The 18,068-nt window shown below is 32.8% G+C and overlaps 4 protein-coding genes across 4 annotated transcripts; 3 read left to right on the top strand and 1 right to left on the bottom strand.

Moving 5' to 3' along the window:
* The first annotated feature begins 4,585 nt into the window (after window positions 1-4,585).
* Window positions 4,586-5,438, top strand: LOC107459542 (uncharacterized mitochondrial protein AtMg00810-like). The gene is made up of 3 exons (XM_016077767.1): window positions 4,586-4,889; window positions 5,014-5,183; window positions 5,262-5,438. The coding sequence occupies exons 1-3, from the start codon at window positions 4,586-4,588 to the stop codon at window positions 5,436-5,438; spliced, it is 651 nt and encodes a 216-aa protein (XP_015933253.1).
* Window positions 5,439-10,092: 4,654 nt separating this feature from the next.
* LOC107459541 (uncharacterized) lies at window positions 10,093-10,794 on the top strand. Its single transcript, XM_016077765.3, has one exon. It carries the CDS (start codon window positions 10,174-10,176, stop codon window positions 10,792-10,794), a length of 621 nt encoding a protein of 206 aa, XP_015933251.1. The 5' UTR covers window positions 10,093-10,173.
* Window positions 10,795-11,333: 539 nt separating this feature from the next.
* Window positions 11,334-13,566, top strand: LOC107459780 (protein NUCLEAR FUSION DEFECTIVE 4). Its single transcript, XM_052251669.1, has 3 exons — window positions 11,334-11,376; window positions 11,459-12,638; window positions 12,910-13,566. Exons 1-3 carry the CDS (start codon window positions 11,334-11,336, stop codon window positions 13,373-13,375), a joined length of 1,689 nt encoding a protein of 562 aa, XP_052107629.1. The 3' UTR covers window positions 13,376-13,566.
* Window positions 13,567-13,657: 91 nt separating this feature from the next.
* On the bottom strand, window positions 13,658-14,888 carry LOC107459782 (uncharacterized). The gene has a single exon (XM_016078046.3). The coding sequence runs from the start codon at window positions 14,696-14,698 to the stop codon at window positions 14,096-14,098; it is 603 nt and encodes a 200-aa protein (XP_015933532.1). The 5' UTR covers window positions 14,699-14,888; the 3' UTR covers window positions 13,658-14,095.
* Between the last annotated feature and the right edge of the window lie 3,180 nt (window positions 14,889-18,068).

The following is an 18,068-nucleotide window of genomic DNA, read 5'->3' as shown; positions in this document are numbered from 1 at the left end:
AAGACTCGAATTTACGACCTATAAATGGATATAAAGAAATTATGTTCGCTAATTTTGTGATTTATACATATATCAACCCTAGTATATATATATATGTATATAAAATATGGAAAAGTATAGGATACCAACATATTATTTGCCAACTTATTGTAAATAATGATTAATTATTATATTTTAAACACATATAAAGAGACACATTCAAAAAATATATCTATAAAGATACTTCTATTAAATACAGCCATAAAAAATATATTTTTATTAGACACATCCACAAAGACACTTTTATTAAACACAATTATAAATAAGAATTGGCAGATGTTGGCAAAAATGTTGTTGGTAACGTAGCAAGATTGATAAAATATAAATCAACAAATCAGTTATAGTATAAAAATAAATTAAACATTATATATATGTATCAAAAGGATTAATTTATCAACAATAATACTTTGTGTATAAATATATATTTTATATAACTTTGATGTTTGTTTTATATTTAAATCATCTAATTATTAAGCAATTTTTTTAATGTAAAAAAAATTATGATTTATAAATTTATACCATTAAATACAATAGTCTCACTTTATTTATATCAATCATATATAAATCTTAGTCACACAAAACAGTCATACATAATCCTTTCAAACTCCTAAAGATTTTCATAAATAGTGACATTTATCTAATCACAAATTCACAAGTTATTTTATCTTGAGTGAAGCAAGAATTGGAGTGGTTTTGTGTGTGATTGCTTAATGTAGTTGCAGCCTAAGTAACTTCAAATTTATTCTCCTTCCTTTGAGCTTCTCTCCCTCTTCCTTTCTAGCTTAGTTCAAGTCCAATGAGTTGTTCCAATTGTTGTTAGGTGAATTCTATGGTGTAGAAAGAAAAAATTTTCTACACCTATAAATTTGTATTGTCTTAATAAATAATTGACAAGTGTCCTTTAAATAAGAAGACAAAATCTATCATTTTAAAAGTGAGATGGAGCTTTACAAGATCTTCTCTCTGTTGCATGTAAAATTTTTAATAGTTAAGCTAATTAATTATATTTAAAATGATTAATTATTTTAACATGATAGTATTGTGTACTGATTTTTTTCGTATTTAGATATTACAAGAATAAATACAAAATGAAAGTTTGAGTTTATAAGTTTATGAGCTTATAATATTATGCATATTATTCACTCATTTAATACGTAACATTCATTATTATTGCAGTGAAAAATAAAAATAAATCTTTTCTATTTTTTTATTAATATTGTTAATTGTTAAGTGTATTTTTTATTTCATAATATATTTTTTTATATTTTTTTAGTTTTATTTAAAATTACATAATAGAAAATTACACTTTATCATATTTATATAAATAGAAAATTATACTTTATCATATTTATATAAAAAAATGAAAAATTTATTTCTCAAGTATAATTACTATTTTTACTAGTGATCTTCCTATGATCATTAACTCCCATATATTTTTAATTTTTATAAAAATTATTTAAATTTATTTAGGATGGATTGATTTTATTAATTATTCTCTTAAAAAAGAGTAATTTTTATTATCTTGGATTTTATAAATTTGAAAAAAAAAAGCTGAAAACTAATTTTGATTAGCTACCATTCGTTTAATTTTATTATAAAATAAAGTTAAAGAATCAATTTCCCTTTATTTGAAACAAATTATAGAAAAAAAATGATTGTATTACTATTATTATTCAAAAACACAAAAAATTTATCTTTATTATTAAAAAAATAAAATTATTCTTTTATAAATACTTGTATATATATAAGAATGAGAATGTTATACTAAAATTTAACCGATAAATAAAAAAATTAATTTTTAAATTTTAAGATATTATCTTATTCTTATATATTTTTTAGTTAAAGAATGAAATTAAAATTAACTCGTATAAATATGTACTAATGAATATATGTTTTAATAAATAAAAATTATGTGATAAAATAAAAAAATATGCTTTAAGATTTATGGAGCAATAACATAAAAAGCCTGACTTCAACCCAAAATATTTTTTTTTGTGCAAAAACAAAAATTCTAACACATTATAATTAATTATGATAAATATAATTATTTAAGCTAAGCATTAAAATTCTAAGGTGAAAGAGAGAGAAAGTCTTTGTACTTCATTTTTAAAGCTGCATCTCACCTGCAAAACAATAGACTTTGTCTTCTTTGTTCAAGGACACATGTCAACTATTTTTTATGACAACACAAATCTACATGTGTAGAAATTTTTTTTCTTCTATACCATAGAATTCACCTTGTTGTTATGAATGTTTTTCTGCTGTTGTCATTGTTGTTCTTCTCCTTTTTGGTTAGTGGTTGTCAAAAGTCAAAATCGAAAAAAAAAATATAATAAATGCTATAATGTCTAAGACATAGTACCTAATTTATTAAAAAAGACAAAAAAATAATATTTAATAAATTTTAAATATTTTACTTTTATTTTATATATTTTATTTTTTACTTATAAAAATAAGTTAAATAATTTAGGTATTACAATAAAAGGCACCATAGAATTCACCAAAAATATATAACAAGAGTGAAGCTTATTGTTCTATCTCTTTATGGCTGAAGCTTTGCTGTCTATATAGATTTAGTGAGTTGTGATGGAAGAAAAATATTAAGATAGGAAGAATTGTTAGTTAAATTGTTAGCTTGTTAATTATAGAGATTAGTTTGTCATAGTCAAGTTAGTAAAATTAGTTGTTCTCACTTACATGCATGTATATATATGTGACAACATGATTTGTAATAGTTAAGAAAAGTAAATGAAAAATACTGACAGTTTTACCTCCAATCTTCTTTCTCTCTCGAATTGTCTTTCTCACCTTCTACAATCTCCTTCTTTTTTTTTAATCTACAATTGATTCAGTCATGGACGCAGAATAAGTATTTTCTCACTATAGTAGATGACTACAGTAGATACCCTTGAATATTTTTTATGAAATTAAAATCTGAGAGAAAAAGACCAATTAAAAACTATGTAACCATCATTAAAAATCAATTTCATAAGACTATAAAGTGCATTTGGTCTGACAATGGCAAGGAGTTCTTAATGCATGACTTTTATGCAGCCAAAGGCATATTGCATCAAAGGTCATGTGTGGCAACTCTACAATAGAATGGAATAGTAGAATGCAAGCACCAGCACATACTGTAGGTAACTCGATCCATTCTATTCCACTCCACTGTTCCTAATTGCTATTGGGACTTTGCCATTACCCATGCTATCCATTTGATCAATAGATTGCCAAGTTTCATCTTAGAAAACAAAACACCTTTTGAAATGATTTTTAACATCAAACCAGATTTTAAACATTTAAAAATTTTTGGTTATCTCACTTATATCTCAATACTTGCAACTGGTAAGATGAAACTTGATAAACAGGCCAGAAAGTGTGTTTTTTGGGGATATAAGGAAGGGACCAAAGGTTACATTGTTTTAGATATATAAAGCAAACAATTATTTGTGTCAAGAGACGTCGTGTTTTTTGAGTCAAGTCTGCCCTTCACTGAGGCAGCGCCTCTCGCACCTCCTGTATCTCGCACAATATATGCTAAGCCCGTTGACCCATTTCTATACATTAAGGCTTATGATGCCACACCACAACATCACAATGACCACAATTCACCCAACATTTCATCACAATTGCCTCTCATTTCACAAAATTCATGTTATCAAATCACCCACACACCACTGAGGACTCACACGGGGCTCTCTCACAAACTCCTACATCAACTCCACTCAGAAAGTCCTCAAGGATCCATAAACCACCACGCCACCTAGCTGATTTTCAGTGCATGCAAACCTCTAAACTTCTTATTGCACAATCATCATCATCCTTGTATCCTCTTTCACATTGCATATCATACCATAAACTCTCATATACTCGCAAGGCATTGTCATTGGCTGTTTCAAATGCATCTGAACCTTCATCTTATAAGGAAGCTGTAACTCAAAGATGCTGGGAAGAGGCCATTAATGTAGAATTAAATGCTCTAAAGTCAAACCAAACATGGGACCTCACCCCTCTTTCTCATGGCAAGTCTGCAATTGGTAATAAATGAATTTTTAAACTGAAATTGAGGCCTGATGGATCTGTTGAACGTCACAAGGCCCGGTTGGTTGCAAAGGGTTATACCCAAATTCTTGGTTTTGATTTTTTTTATATATATATAGTCCCATTGCGAAGATGGCAACCCTTCGGACTCTCTTGACAATTTCAGCAGCTAAGAATTGGTATTTGCAACAACTCAATGTCAATATAGCATTTTTATATGGCGATCTGGATGAGGAGATTTATATGAGACCCCCTAAAGACCTTCATCTACCAAGACCATACCTAGTCTGCAAACTTAGAAAGTCTCTCTATGGCTTAAAACATGCCAGCAGGCAATGGAACGTGAAATTGACTTCAATGTTAGTTAGTTTGGGGTACAAGCAATCCATCAATAATTACTCTCTCTTCACTAAACAATCTGACAAGTCGTTCACTACTGTTTTGGTTTATGTGAATGATTTAATACTGACAGAGGATGACCAAGATGAAATAAGAAAAAACAAAGATGGCTCTAGACAAAGCATTCAGCATCAAGGACATAGGTGATCTCAAATATTTCTTAGGATTGAAAATAGCTAGGAGCAACAAAGGTATCTCTGTTTGTCAAAGAAAATATGTCACTGGTTTGTTGAAGGACTATGGCTTGAGTGATGCCAAACCAGTTAGTACTTTCATGGAGTATACATTAAAATTATCCAGATCAGCTGCACCTCTGTATGACGACATTTCAGCATATCGCAGATTGGTTAAGAGATTGGTGTATTTGACCACGACAAGGCCAGACATTTGTTATGTAGTTGGCAAGTTAAGTCAGTGTTTGGACTGCCCCAACAATAGCCCACTATCAAGCAACGATTGGTGTGTTGAAATACCTTAAGAATGCCCCTGCTACTAGTCTTCTATTCCCTACCTCTTCTGACCTCTGTCTGAAAGGCTTCACTAATGCTGATTGGGCATCTTGTCCATATATCAAGAGGTCAATTTCTGGGTATTGCTTCTTTTTAAATGATGCTTTGGTTTCTTGGAAGAGTGAAAAGCAACTTACTGTAGCAAGGTCATCCTCAGAAGCCGAATATAGAGCCATGGCAGCTGGTCTGTGTGAGGTTTAATGGTTGTCCTATCTTCTGCACGATCTTAATATTCCTATTACTCAGTATATTCCCTTTTATTGTGATTACCAGTCTGTCCTTTATATTGCTGCGAATTCTGTGTTTCATGAAAGGACTAAGCACATTGAGGTAGATTGTCATGTGGTGCGAGAAAGAGCTATGCTTGGGTTAGTTAAGTTGCTACCTATCTCAAGCAAAAATCAAACAGCGGATATCTTCACCAAGGCCTTAGCACCTGGTCCTTTTTAGAACTGTTTTAGCAAGCTAGGCCTGTTCGATTTGTATGTTTCTCGATTGAGGGGGAATGGTACCACTTATTTTGTTACTTGATGATTGACATCTTCCCTTATTGCAAGTTAGTGATATGAAATTCTCCATTTCTCCAACTTGAGGGGGAATATTAGTTAGTTAGATAGTGTCATAATTAGATTGTAGTTTTTTTTTAATCTAAGTTGATATTATGACAGTATGCTTAACTATCAACTTAAGGGGGAATATTAGTTGGATAGTTAGCTTGTTAATTGTAGAGATTAGTTTGTCTAAGTCAGGTTAGTAAAATTAGTTATTCTCATTTACATGTATGTATATATATGTGACAGCAGTATTTGTAATAATAAGAAAAGTAAATGAAAAATACTGGAGGCAGTTTTGTCCCCCAATCTTCTCTCTCGAACTGTCTCTCTCACCTTTTACAATCTTCTTCTTCTTCTAATCAACAATTGATGTAGCCATGAACGCATAACACAGCAGTTTTAACAAAAATATTTCTTAGAAGAGAAAATGATTTTCTTGCCTGTGATGATTTATGTTTAGCGAAGAGAAAATGTATTTATTTGGGAATTCAACTCTTAATCTCTTTATATAGGCTTTCGCGATTGAATTCTTTTAAAAAAAATATAGCATTTCATCTATTTGTATTGAGTTTGATATTTCTTAAAAGAAAAAAAAGTTAAAATTATGTAAAATTTATTATTTTTGGCCAGTACTTTTAGTTATAAATTTAATATTTTTAATTTAGTAATTTAACAACATATTTTTAACTCATATTTTTAAATATTGTTGTTATTTGTTGAATAAAAACAATAAATTTTGCTATTTTTTTAGCGTTTTTCATTTTAAAATATATGTATCTGTATATGTATGTATGAGATATATTTGTGTTTAGCGGAGAGAAAATGTATTTATTTAAGAATTCAACTCTTAATATCTTTATATAGGTTTTTGGGATTGAATTCTTTTAAAAGAAAATATAGCATTTCATCTATTTATATTGAGTTTGATATTTCTTAAAAGAAAAAAAAGTTAAGATTATGTAAAATTTATTATTTTTGGCTAGTACTTTTAGTTATAAATTTAATATTTTTAATTTAGTAATTTAACAACATATTTTTAAATATTGTTGTTATTTATTGAATAAAAACAATAAATTTTGCTATTTTTTAGCATTTTTCATTTTAAAATATATGTATCTGTATATGTATGTATGAGATATATGTTTAAATTTATATTTTAAGGGAGAATGAATATTATTAATATTTTTATCAATTATAATATAGAGTATTATTATTAATATATATAAGCTTCTTTGGATGAATTTTTTAAAAAAATTAATTTTTGAATAAGTCAAAGTTATTTTATATTTGAATATAAATGTAAGCCTTTTAAAAAGATATATTTAAAGATAATCTTTTTAAAAAAAAAATATTTTATCATTGATATATCATTTTTATGTTATAGGAAATATGCTTATCAAGAAAGGAATTTATATTAAAATATGAATTTGAAATATAAAATTTAAAAGATTTGAATTTATATTATTATGAAATTCTCTTTTATTTAATAGAATAATAAAATAATAAAGATAGTTCCTAAATACCAATTAAATTCTTATTATATCAAAATTTAATTAATTACATTTAACTAGCTCAAACTATTTTTTAGTATATTTATTTTAATAAAAACATATAAAATGATTATTAGTTAGAGAGATAGCTAGTACAAGATAGTAGAGAGAGAAAAAATAAAAAAAACTTGTAAATTATTATACCTTTTAATGATTTATGATAGTAGCTATGTTCAAAAAAACTTATAAATCCTTTAAAGATTTATAATGATAATCAATTTTTATATAAATCTCTACACTTTATAGTGATTTATAATGATAGTCATTTTTTATATAAATATCTATAAATATAGTAATTTATGTTTAAATTTTGAAATATTTACATCATGTAACAATTTGTATAAAATAAATACAAAATTAAAATGTAACTATTTTAAAAAAGTTATAATTGAATAAAATTAATTTATTATTTATTTATTTATGTAATTTGTCCTTCAATTTATGTGGTTCTAAATAAGATTTTTGTTAATGAAAATTTAGGAAGCCATTACTTAAGTAAATATACATAATTGAATATTTAAATTAGAGAATAAAAAATTTAATATGAGGTCCTAAATCAGATTTATGCAATATTCATAGTAGAATATTTTTCATATTTAGTTAAATAATTACAGGAAAATAAAAAATTATATATTTTGTCATATGTAGAGAGGTAAGTGATGGACAAATTTTTTCTTTTCATCTTCAGTTATTAATTTACTATTTTTTCATTGGTTTTTTTAAGCCATTTTTACTATTTTTTGGAACCCAATATTTATTTAAATTGAAATGTACAAAATAGTTAGTTCATCAACTCATGCAGTCTACCAATTAATTTTTCTAGCAGTGTCATTAATAACTAATTAGACAATTTTTTTTAATACGGAGACAGAAAGTAAAAAGATGTCTAATCTGTTAATATCATTCGTGATTATTGTTTTAACACTAATTATCCACACGTCACCTTCTCACATTTACACTATTTGTAAGTATACTATGTTGATAAAAAGGATAAGCATTACAGAACTTTTCTATTCTTTATAATAGAAGAATATATATAAAATTTTGTCTGTATATAACATAAATAGAAAAAACGATAAATAAATTTCTAATTTTTTAATTTGAAAATAAATTTATCTCTTAGGATTAAAAAATACAAAATTATTTTTTATCTTATAAAATACGTGACATTTAGATCTTTTCGTATAATTGTCTAATCAAAACATAACGGAATGAGCTGATGTGTCGTCCATATGCTTGTTACGACATTTACGTGATCTGTTGTAAAAAAATTTGAGGACGAATAAGTTTTTAGACTTCAAAACAATGTCATTTTAGGATGAGTCTTCTTCGTTTGGCTTCATTTTTTCCCTTATGTGAAGCATTTCTGAAGGTTTTTGCAGTTGAAATTTTGTTCATAAATAAAAATCTTTATATCTCAAATTCTCCATTGAGAAACAAACTTGAATCAATGGGATCTTTTTTCTATATTTCAATTTCCATGAAAAAAGGTAAATTTTCACAAAAAAAAGCTCAAGAATTAAATTAAATCAAATAGAACCTACTCCACTACCAAAATTACCAGATACAACAGAATACGTTCATGTGACTGTGAGTCCCAATATGAATAAGAGCACTTTTAATCCTCTCATGTCCTTGAAGTTGTAGATAAAATAACTCAAATGAGCAGCTTTCCTTGCAAGGTCAACATGAGACAACATGAAAACTGCAAACTGTTGAATATTTTCATCCAATCTTAATCAATAAACCTTAAAGATTTTCCCATCAAATTAATAATTACAAAATCTATTCTAATAAATTCTCCCACATCAAATAAGTGAAAATTAACAGAAGAAAATATATGAGAATGAATAAGTTAGGAGGAAAGTTAAACCTAAGGAAGAGAGGCAGAATAACATGCTAAAAAAAGGATCCGAAAACGAATGTAGATGATGGCGACAATGGAGACAAGGAAGCAGAAGGTGCGGAATTGAATCAAAATTTGATGATGGAAAAAGATTCATTCATTCATTCAACAAGACTCAGACTGGATCCTTCCCCTTGCCGCGATTCTTAGTCGACAAATAACACACAAACAAACAAATCAAGTAGAACCACCTAAACGTGCTTCTTTCATATATGCTTCGTTTTCTGCCGATGTGATAATTGGTCACGCAACCACCATTCGCCACCACCGCTAGCAAGAAATCCCTTGTGCACTGCCGTTGTTGACATCGTCGGAACACACGTCTACTTTGTTTTCTGTCGAGCCGCCATCGTTTTTGACTTTTCTATTAACAGTCTCTACCACTCTCTTCTTCTTTTTCAACATCTCCTTTCGTAACTTTCCGACTAACAGCACCGTTGATGAGACGATGCGACCTCCCTATCTTGTTGGTGGCGGTGGATGGAGATTCCAATCTAGGGTTTCTCGAAATAGAGGTGCCGCCGTTGTGCTTTTAACTTCTTAGTTCATCTAGAAACAAAATCTTAATGGTAAAGAAAATGCTTCAGACAGGAGGAAAAATGAAAATAGAAATCAAGGACTTATCACAAAAACGATATGATTTTGAAGTTTAGGGAGTTATCCGTTCTCAAATTTTTTAACAACAGAATACGTAAGTATCAGTTTACTCTATTATATTTTGATTAAGCAATTACACGAAAAGATCTAAATATTACACATTTTATAAAGTAAAAGATAATTTTATATTTTTCAATCCCAAAAAATAAATTTATATTCGAATTAAAAAATTAAAAATTTATTTGTCCTTTTTTCGTATAAGTATATGTATACCTTTTTATTTTATAAATTGAAAAATAATAAAAGTATATATTGAACAGTATACCATGCCGTAAAAAACGTAATTCATAGTGTATAAAAGCTGAATTAAGGTTCTCTCCGCAACTGATTCCCGTATACGACGCTCCCGAAAGATAACGAACTTAACAAACTTATAAGTTATAAATCCTAACACCTATCTTTCTCTCTTCTCATTTCTCACTGCTAAATGCTCATGAAAAATCGCACACACTCTCTTTCTTTCTTTACTTTCTTTCTTTACACCGTTTCAGCCACATTCAATTCGAATCAATTCAACAATGGCCGCTGTCGCTTCACCTTCCTCCAGAAACCAAACGCCGTCCTCCTCGCGCTCATTTTCCTACCCCTTCGCTTCATACACCTCCGCCAATTTCGCTCCCGGAGTCTCCCCCATCGTCCCCACGCGCTTCTCCTCCTCCTTTGGCCACCATCGGCGTTGTTCTTCCACCTCTTCGCCGCCGTGTCCAGCATCCGTGAGATTCTCCTCGGAGCAACCACCAGGCACCCCCGGGCAACGCTCCACGGCGATAAACAAGAATCAGAGGAAAACCGACGCGATATCATCTTCGACGTCGAATCACCAGAGGAGGACGTGCATGTGTTCCCCTACGACGCACCCTGGCTCCTTCCGCTGCTCCTACCACAAACGCCTTGCCGAACAGCAGCAGCAGCAAACGGCGTTGCTTCATTGTGCTTCTTCTTCGAGTGGTAACACCCTAAATCTTCGAAGATTGGCGATGCAGAACTCGCTGGTGCGAATCGGAGGAGTGGAGGGCGAGCTGGTGAAGAGAGCTCTGTGTGCTCTGATCAGACCCTCCTCCCACAGCCATCGCCGCCGTGAAGCCTTTCAGCCAAGGCCGAGCCGCCTCTCCGTCATGTCCAAGGCAGAACATTACTGACATTCTCTTCTTTTTGTTTCTTTGTTGATCAAATCATCCTTTTAATTTTTTTGCAAAAGGAGGATGCATTAAAAAGGAAAAAAAAAAGTTCTATTGTGTGTGTTCTGAATCTGAGGCATATTGTTACGCTCTTGGAAGACTGGGAACCTTTATTTTTTTGGTACTCCTAGTGGAAAATTAGGAAAGAATTAGTTGTAAAGTTAAGTTGAGTAGTCTCTGTGAATATATTTTTTTGTCCTGTGATTGTGATTTTGAATTTGTGAATAGTATTTCTCTTTGAAAAGAAATAAGAAGGAAGACATTCATGTTTCTAGTTTTTCTCTTTCAATTTCGTTGAATAGATTATTTGTTTTATTTGTAGAAGGTAAGGCTGAACGTGCAACCACAAGAGTGGATTATTGGGAATCTAGCATTGTAGTAGGTCAATTTGATTAGATAGATTAGATATACTCCAAGAGTAAAAGAAAGTGTATGAAAATAGTAGGTGTTTTTGGACATCCAGAATCCTTGTCCTATAGGCCATTGCTACCAAGTTGTGAATGGCACTGGGGCTTGCAAAAGATTTATCTAAAAACCAAGAAGGTTAGGTTTGGACTGTTTGGTAAACTGAAATTCTTATCAAGACTGAGATTGAGATTGGTTGAAAGACAGCAGTAACGAGAAGTAAGAAAAATGGTTGTGAAAGAGGGGAGCAGACCACCCTGGGTGGGTCTTGGCGCCGCTGTTTGGGTCCAAATAGCTGCGGGAAATGCCTACAACTTCCCGCTCTACTCCTCCGCCCTCAAATCCGTCTTGTCCCTCAACCAGCAGCAGCTCACCATCCTGGGAGTGGCCAATGACGTCGGCGAGAATGTGGGCATCCTCCCTGGCATTGCATGCAACTTCCTCCCTCCTTGGTCCCTCCTCCTCATTGGTGCTCTCCTCTGTTTCTTGGGCTATGGCGCTCTCTTCCTTGCTCTCACCAGAACTCTCTCTACCTTCCCCTATGTCCCCCTATGCCTTGCTCTCTGTGTTGCCACCAACAGCAATGCATGGTTCGGGACTGCTGTTCTTGTTACCAACATGAGGAACTTCCCTCTCTCCCGAGGCACCATCTCCGGCATCCTCAAGGGCTATGTTGGGATCAGCGCCGCAGTCTACACTCTCATATACACCTTGTTGCTCAAACACTCTGCATCAAATCTTGTGCTCTTTCTGGCACTTGGAGTTCCCATCGCATGCTTGCTCATCATGTACTTCATTCGCCCCTGCACTCCTCCTTCTGGTGAAGACTCTTCTGTCCATGTCCATTTCCTCTTTGTCCAAGCCGCCAGTGTTTTACTTGCCACGTATCTTGTTACAACCACAATACTCTGCGACATCTTTTCTATCACTGGTGCTCTCTCTTACGTCCTAGCTGCTATAATGCTTCTGCTTCTCATGACTCCCCTTGTAATCCCTCTCAAGATGACACTATTCCCTTCCCATCCTCTTCATCTTGTTACCTCAAATCAAACCGATCCCTTGCTGGCACCATCTTCCTCGGCTGCCAGTCTTGTTGACGAGGATGCTTCGGATATTGAGACACTTCTTGCAGAGGGTGAGGGAGCTGTGACGGGTAACAAAAGGAGGCCCAAGAGGGGAGAAGACTTCAAGTTCAGAGAAGCCATAGTCAAGGCTGATTTCTGGCTTCTCTGGTTTGTTTACTTTTTTGGGGTTGGTTCAGGAGTAACGGTTCTCAACAATCTCGCTCAGATTGGAGTTGCTTTGGGAGCCAATGACACAACCATATTGCTCTCACTCTTCAGCTTTTGCAACTTTCTGGGTCGTCTTGGTGCCGGTGCTGTTTCTGAACACTTTGTTAGGTAAGACTAGCAGATTTTTGCGCAGTGGAAAAGTCTAAGGAGCCAGCAACTTTTGTGTTTTGTGACCAGCACTTAACCATCAAAAGAAAAGTGAGTGATGTTCCACTATTGGATGTAATCTCACACCATTAAAAACATTATTGATAGCCAAATGATGGTTATAAACCACAAAAGTTGCTGGCCTCCTAACACTCCTCTTTGTGCAGTATTGTATACCATTTGTTAAATTTTTAGCACAGCAACAGCTTCAAATTGTTGTAACATTTGACAGGTCCATAGCTCTGCCTCGAACAATTTGGATGACATGCACACAAATAATAATGATCATAGCATTTTGCCTCTATGCTTCAGCTCTTGACGGCACTCTCTATGCAGCAACGGCTTTGCTTGGGGTATGTTACGGGGTTCAGTACTCTATAATGGTTCCAACTGTGTCTGAGCTCTTTGGTCTCAAGAACTTTGGTATTACAAGTAACTTCATGATGCTAGGGAATCCAATTGGTGCCATTATTTTCTCTGCTTTGCTTGCTGGCACTGTGTATGATGCAGAAGCTGCTAAGCAAGGAAGCTCAACATGCTATGGTGCAAATTGCTTCAGGCTCACTTTTCTTATTCTTGCTGGTGTTGTTGGACTTGGTACCATCTTGAGTATCATTCTGACTCTCAGAATTCGCCCGGTCTATAAAATGCTCTATGCTGAGGGTTCATTTCGTCTCTCTCACACTTCAAGTCACTGAGGCTGCACAATAAGCATACAGCAACTACTACATCATGTTGCTACCCCAATCATCCTTTTTTTGTGTTACTTTGGCAAAAATTTGAGCATTAGGGTCCTTATTTTTGGATATGAGTTTCATGTATTCTGCTTTATACGTATCAAATTAGCTTCCCTTTCCCCAAGAATCTTTTGTCAAAATTAGATGATTTAGGTTCGAGTATAAGAATCCTCTGAAATCTGCAGCTACTGATAAGAAGATGTATTTCCATAATTTCTTCAAATTAAAGTAACATATGAATAATTTACCATTAAGGAGAGTAGCTCAGGAATTCAGAGACAGAAATGCCAAATAATACAATAAACATCAAAATATACTCTGTTAATTATGTACTGTGAGTGTGACAGTAAGGATTATTAATAGTACAGTACAGTTCATAAACTCAGACCAGGCACACTCTGACCCTAGCTACTTTTTGAGCTGACATGTAACTTACATTTATGAAAACAAGCACACAATCTCAATACTGAAACAGACATGAGCTAAAACTTACCATCTGATCTGGGTAACTAAGATTAATGGAATGGCTGAAAGGAAAGGAAAGTAGGAAACCAACCTTATCCTACAAATCTCTCTGGTAGAAAAACCCAGAATACCCCTCTCAGACTTGTAATTTCCAGTGATGGATTGAGTAAAATCCCAGGGGAAAAATTAAGAGGAAAAAAAATGCAAAAATGTTACTCAGTTTGGCTTTAGATCTTGGAACATGGTATCCCATTTGATCTCTTCAACAGCAGCAGACCAGTAACCATCATCATCATTATCAACATCTCCAAGGTCCATCTTTTCCTCCTTCTGGAAATGGTAGACAACAGGACTAGAATACCCTTCAAGAGCAGGCAGCACGGTAGGACTTCCATTTGTGAGGAACAGTCTCTCTTGCTTCTTAGGAGGCATCATCTTCCTCTTCATCAAAGCACTCTTCCATCTTGTCCCTAAACCACCACTGCTAGGCCTTGGTGATGGCACCAACACAATTGCAGAGGAAGATTCTTGGCGTCGAACCAACGTTCTAATGGAATTGGCGAAGCACTTCTTTGTCCTCTTGATAGCCAACATGAGCCTTGCCACTGGATGAGGACTACTCTTCCCTTTGTCCTTTCTTGCAATCTTGAGGATTTCTAGCCTGTGCTTGGCTATGGAGATGCCCATGCTTTGGAGGAACTCATGGTTCAAGTATATTATGTCTTCTTCTTCAAGCTCATTCTGAGCAAAGGCAAGGCCATACTCATACACTAGAGATGGCTCAAGGCTAGTCTTTGAGAGCCATGAGAACCAATCCATACCTGCTCACTTCACACTCTGATTTTGTATTATTATGATATCTCTTTGTAAGTTTGTATATAAGGATTTAGCAGCAAAAAACAAAAACTATAAAAGAAAAAAACTTAGCAAGTTTGAGGAGTGGCTTACACTTTGTGGGGGTTGTGCTATATATGCTTTTAGTTTTTAGAGAAATTGGGTATTGGATGAATCTTGAGTGTGACTATATTTTAAAGTTAGAACTTAGAACTTAGCAGTGGCATGGGCATGTGGGGCATGTCTAACCCATGTTCTTGTGTTTACTCACACAATAGTCCAATTTCTATTTTCTAATGCAATTTAATTACCGGCAATCAAGGCTAAGAGGGAAGAGAGTAGTGTTATCCACACCCTATTACACTTTTAGTGTATGTAATTAGCATATAGTGTGTGATTAGTGGAAAAACATAATATGTTATTTAGACATATCATATTTTGTGGAACATTGATACTTTGATTGAGACATAGGTTAATTGAACGGTAAGTAAGGCATTCTATATATTCTTCTCTGCTACCAAAGGTTGTGAATAGTCTGAACTAGCTAGATATGGTTCGTTTGATCTTCCTTTACTTGTTGAATTTCTCAAAAGTATTACACTAGCTATTCCATTTATGGGTTGTGATGCACTTTCCAAAAGTGAATAACGCACCAGTTCATATCCACAACTTCCTCAACTTATAACTTCGACTTTTCCACTTGTGAAGATATTAATTGAACAAGTCAGAGAGAAGAAAACTTAAGACTTGTGACATAGCTACACAACCTTTAAACAAGTCAAGTTGGGGGCAAAAAGAATTTTTTTTTTCTTTCTGGAACTATCAAGGAACCACTAACTATAATCAATTTATTACCTTGATTAGTATATGTATATATCACTATTGGAGTCTGCTTTTTCTCGATACACCCGAAAACAGGATGAAAAATTAAATGAGAAAGTCACGACTCACTTAACTATACAATTAGATTGAATTTTATTTGTACTGTTGAATGAGCACCTTATCTATGTCTATTTTCCTTTCCTTTTTCATTCTCCACCTTCATATTTCACTTCATTTTTGTTCAATCTCGACACAAGTGCAGATCAAGCTTTGAATCAATAATTTCAATTCGAAGAATAAATACGACTCCTCTTAAGAAGTGAGCTGGATGTGGGACTTATCAATTTTAATGTCGATATAAACTTTACATACAGTGAATAAGTATTGAAATTCTTGTATTAATGATAATAAAATTGTACAAACAGATATTCAACAGAACAAAGATTAAAATAAAATCAAATATAATTAAAGTGCAACCAAGACAATCTAGAAGAAGAAAAAGAAATTGCTTAAACAAAATAATTGAACAAAAAATTAAATTGAATCGAAGAACTAAATCGGAAAAGAAATAATTAAAAGAAATAAACAGAATGAATTAACTCCTAATATTCACATGCACTTGCATTCTATGATTTTCCAATATGTCAGTGTGATTGGGAATTTGCAGAACTTTACTGTAATTTATAGTGTTGAATTAAAGTCGTTTTGCAATCTCCTGATTCTCCTATTTATAAAAGAAATCTTTGTTTTGCTGAGCTTTCCTTGACCATTATCATCTTTATCCAAGTTCATGTTCTTACTTGCTCCTTAAAAACAACTTGAGAGTCAAGTAATATTCTCTAAGTTCAAACTAAACTTATCCATTGAGGTCTAATTTATATGTACACATGTTAATTGTGTCTCATTTTCATCCCTCTATTCGACAATCCTGTATTACCATTTGTACTAAGTTGCTTGGGTCGATACCTTAGCCAACACGTCTTACGTCGACCAACATGAGATCTATCTTCATTGCTTTGCTGTCGAAATTACTCATTATAATCATTGTCTAGCTAGCTAGCTAGGTCATAAGTTTGAATTACTGTGATTTCAGAGATTTAAATTTGTAATAATGAGGATTTTTACCCTCTCATCATCATCAATGAGGAATGATTAAGCCTTTTAAAATGAGAATGATATAGGTTTATAGGCACCCAAATCTCAAACTATTCTGAAATATGAATTAAGGATCATCTAAAGTGAAAAAGTTAGTAAAGTGACTGAAGAGTTAATTATTCTTAAATTAAAATAGTAGAACACGCATTTCATGAAAGTTACAAAACCAATGATATTAACCTTTTACTTTATAAATTTCTGATATATTAATGTCGGTTCCAAAGTGCCGTGATGCTCATTTTCTTGTTTAATTAATTTGCTTTTTGCAAAATCATACAGTATTATTGATTAAGTTGCATATGATTTGATGCTGCTTTCTCCAAGATAAAATTGAAGCTGAAAGTAATAAGAACAAAAACGTAATCTATAACTTGTGGTAGTTGAATGACAAGTCACTTTTTTCGCCAAATCGTTAGAGCTTAAACACTGTCCATTATTGTCTCCACTATTGTTGTTTTCATGTCCCAATTTTGCTTTTAATTAGGAACATGCTAGTGTGCTACTATCAATAAGAGTTTGGATCTATACAACTTCACGTGCACAAATAACAAATAACTATTCCCATGTGTGTTACATTGAGTTGGGGCATAGTTGAGTTCTAGCCTTCTAGGTAGAGTAAGAGTATACTAAATTCACATGCTAATTAATTCCTTAATTTACACTCTTATTTTGCAAATTACTTTATAATAAGAGGACAGAGTTTGTTTAGATATTTAAGCCCAATGACTAATCCCTCGGGTACTGCAGAGGCACACAAAGTGGGCGACCCTCCTAAGCAAGCAAGCTCCATTCCCATTCTCCAGTGAGTATCAAACCTGGGAGAAATGATTAAGGGACACAGACCCTCATCCATCTGTACCAACTTGCATTGGTATCCCATATGAGACCATCACTATCCTTCGGCCTAGTTTTGGGTTGAACCACATATATGCCAATTATTGGAGTCGGATTTGGAGGTTTTGATGCAAACAAATGAGGGAAAAAAATGATGCATGAACTACTAATCAAGTATGTAACCAAAATAAATTAGACACAAGACTCCATGTTCCTTATTTGTCGCTTGCTACTACCTATGAAAATAATGGATTGTTTGATTTATCTGCTTGGTTCCGAGTACCAAATCAATTAAAAACATCTTTGGCATCAACCTAACATAAATACTGAACACTCTTGGTGGCTTTCATGCTGTGGAAATGAGAATCTAGTTAGACAGGAATAAAAGAATCTCTAAAATGAACATTCTCAAATGTTCATCTCTTAGTAATTGTCTTATACTTTGTTTTGACAAAATATCATGAAAGAAATTAGCAATGGTTTTGGTAAAGGTGTGTTTGTGACTTTGTGGGTGTCGACATAATAATTGACTTTCAAAATCATA

Source organism: Arachis duranensis, chromosome 7 (assembly GCF_000817695.3).
Source record: "Arachis duranensis cultivar V14167 chromosome 7, aradu.V14167.gnm2.J7QH, whole genome shotgun sequence".
In the NCBI taxonomy this organism is placed as follows: domain Eukaryota; kingdom Viridiplantae; phylum Streptophyta; class Magnoliopsida; order Fabales; family Fabaceae; genus Arachis; species Arachis duranensis.
Note: the sequence above shows the minus strand (reverse complement) of the source record. Positions and strands in the feature narration are given on the sequence as shown.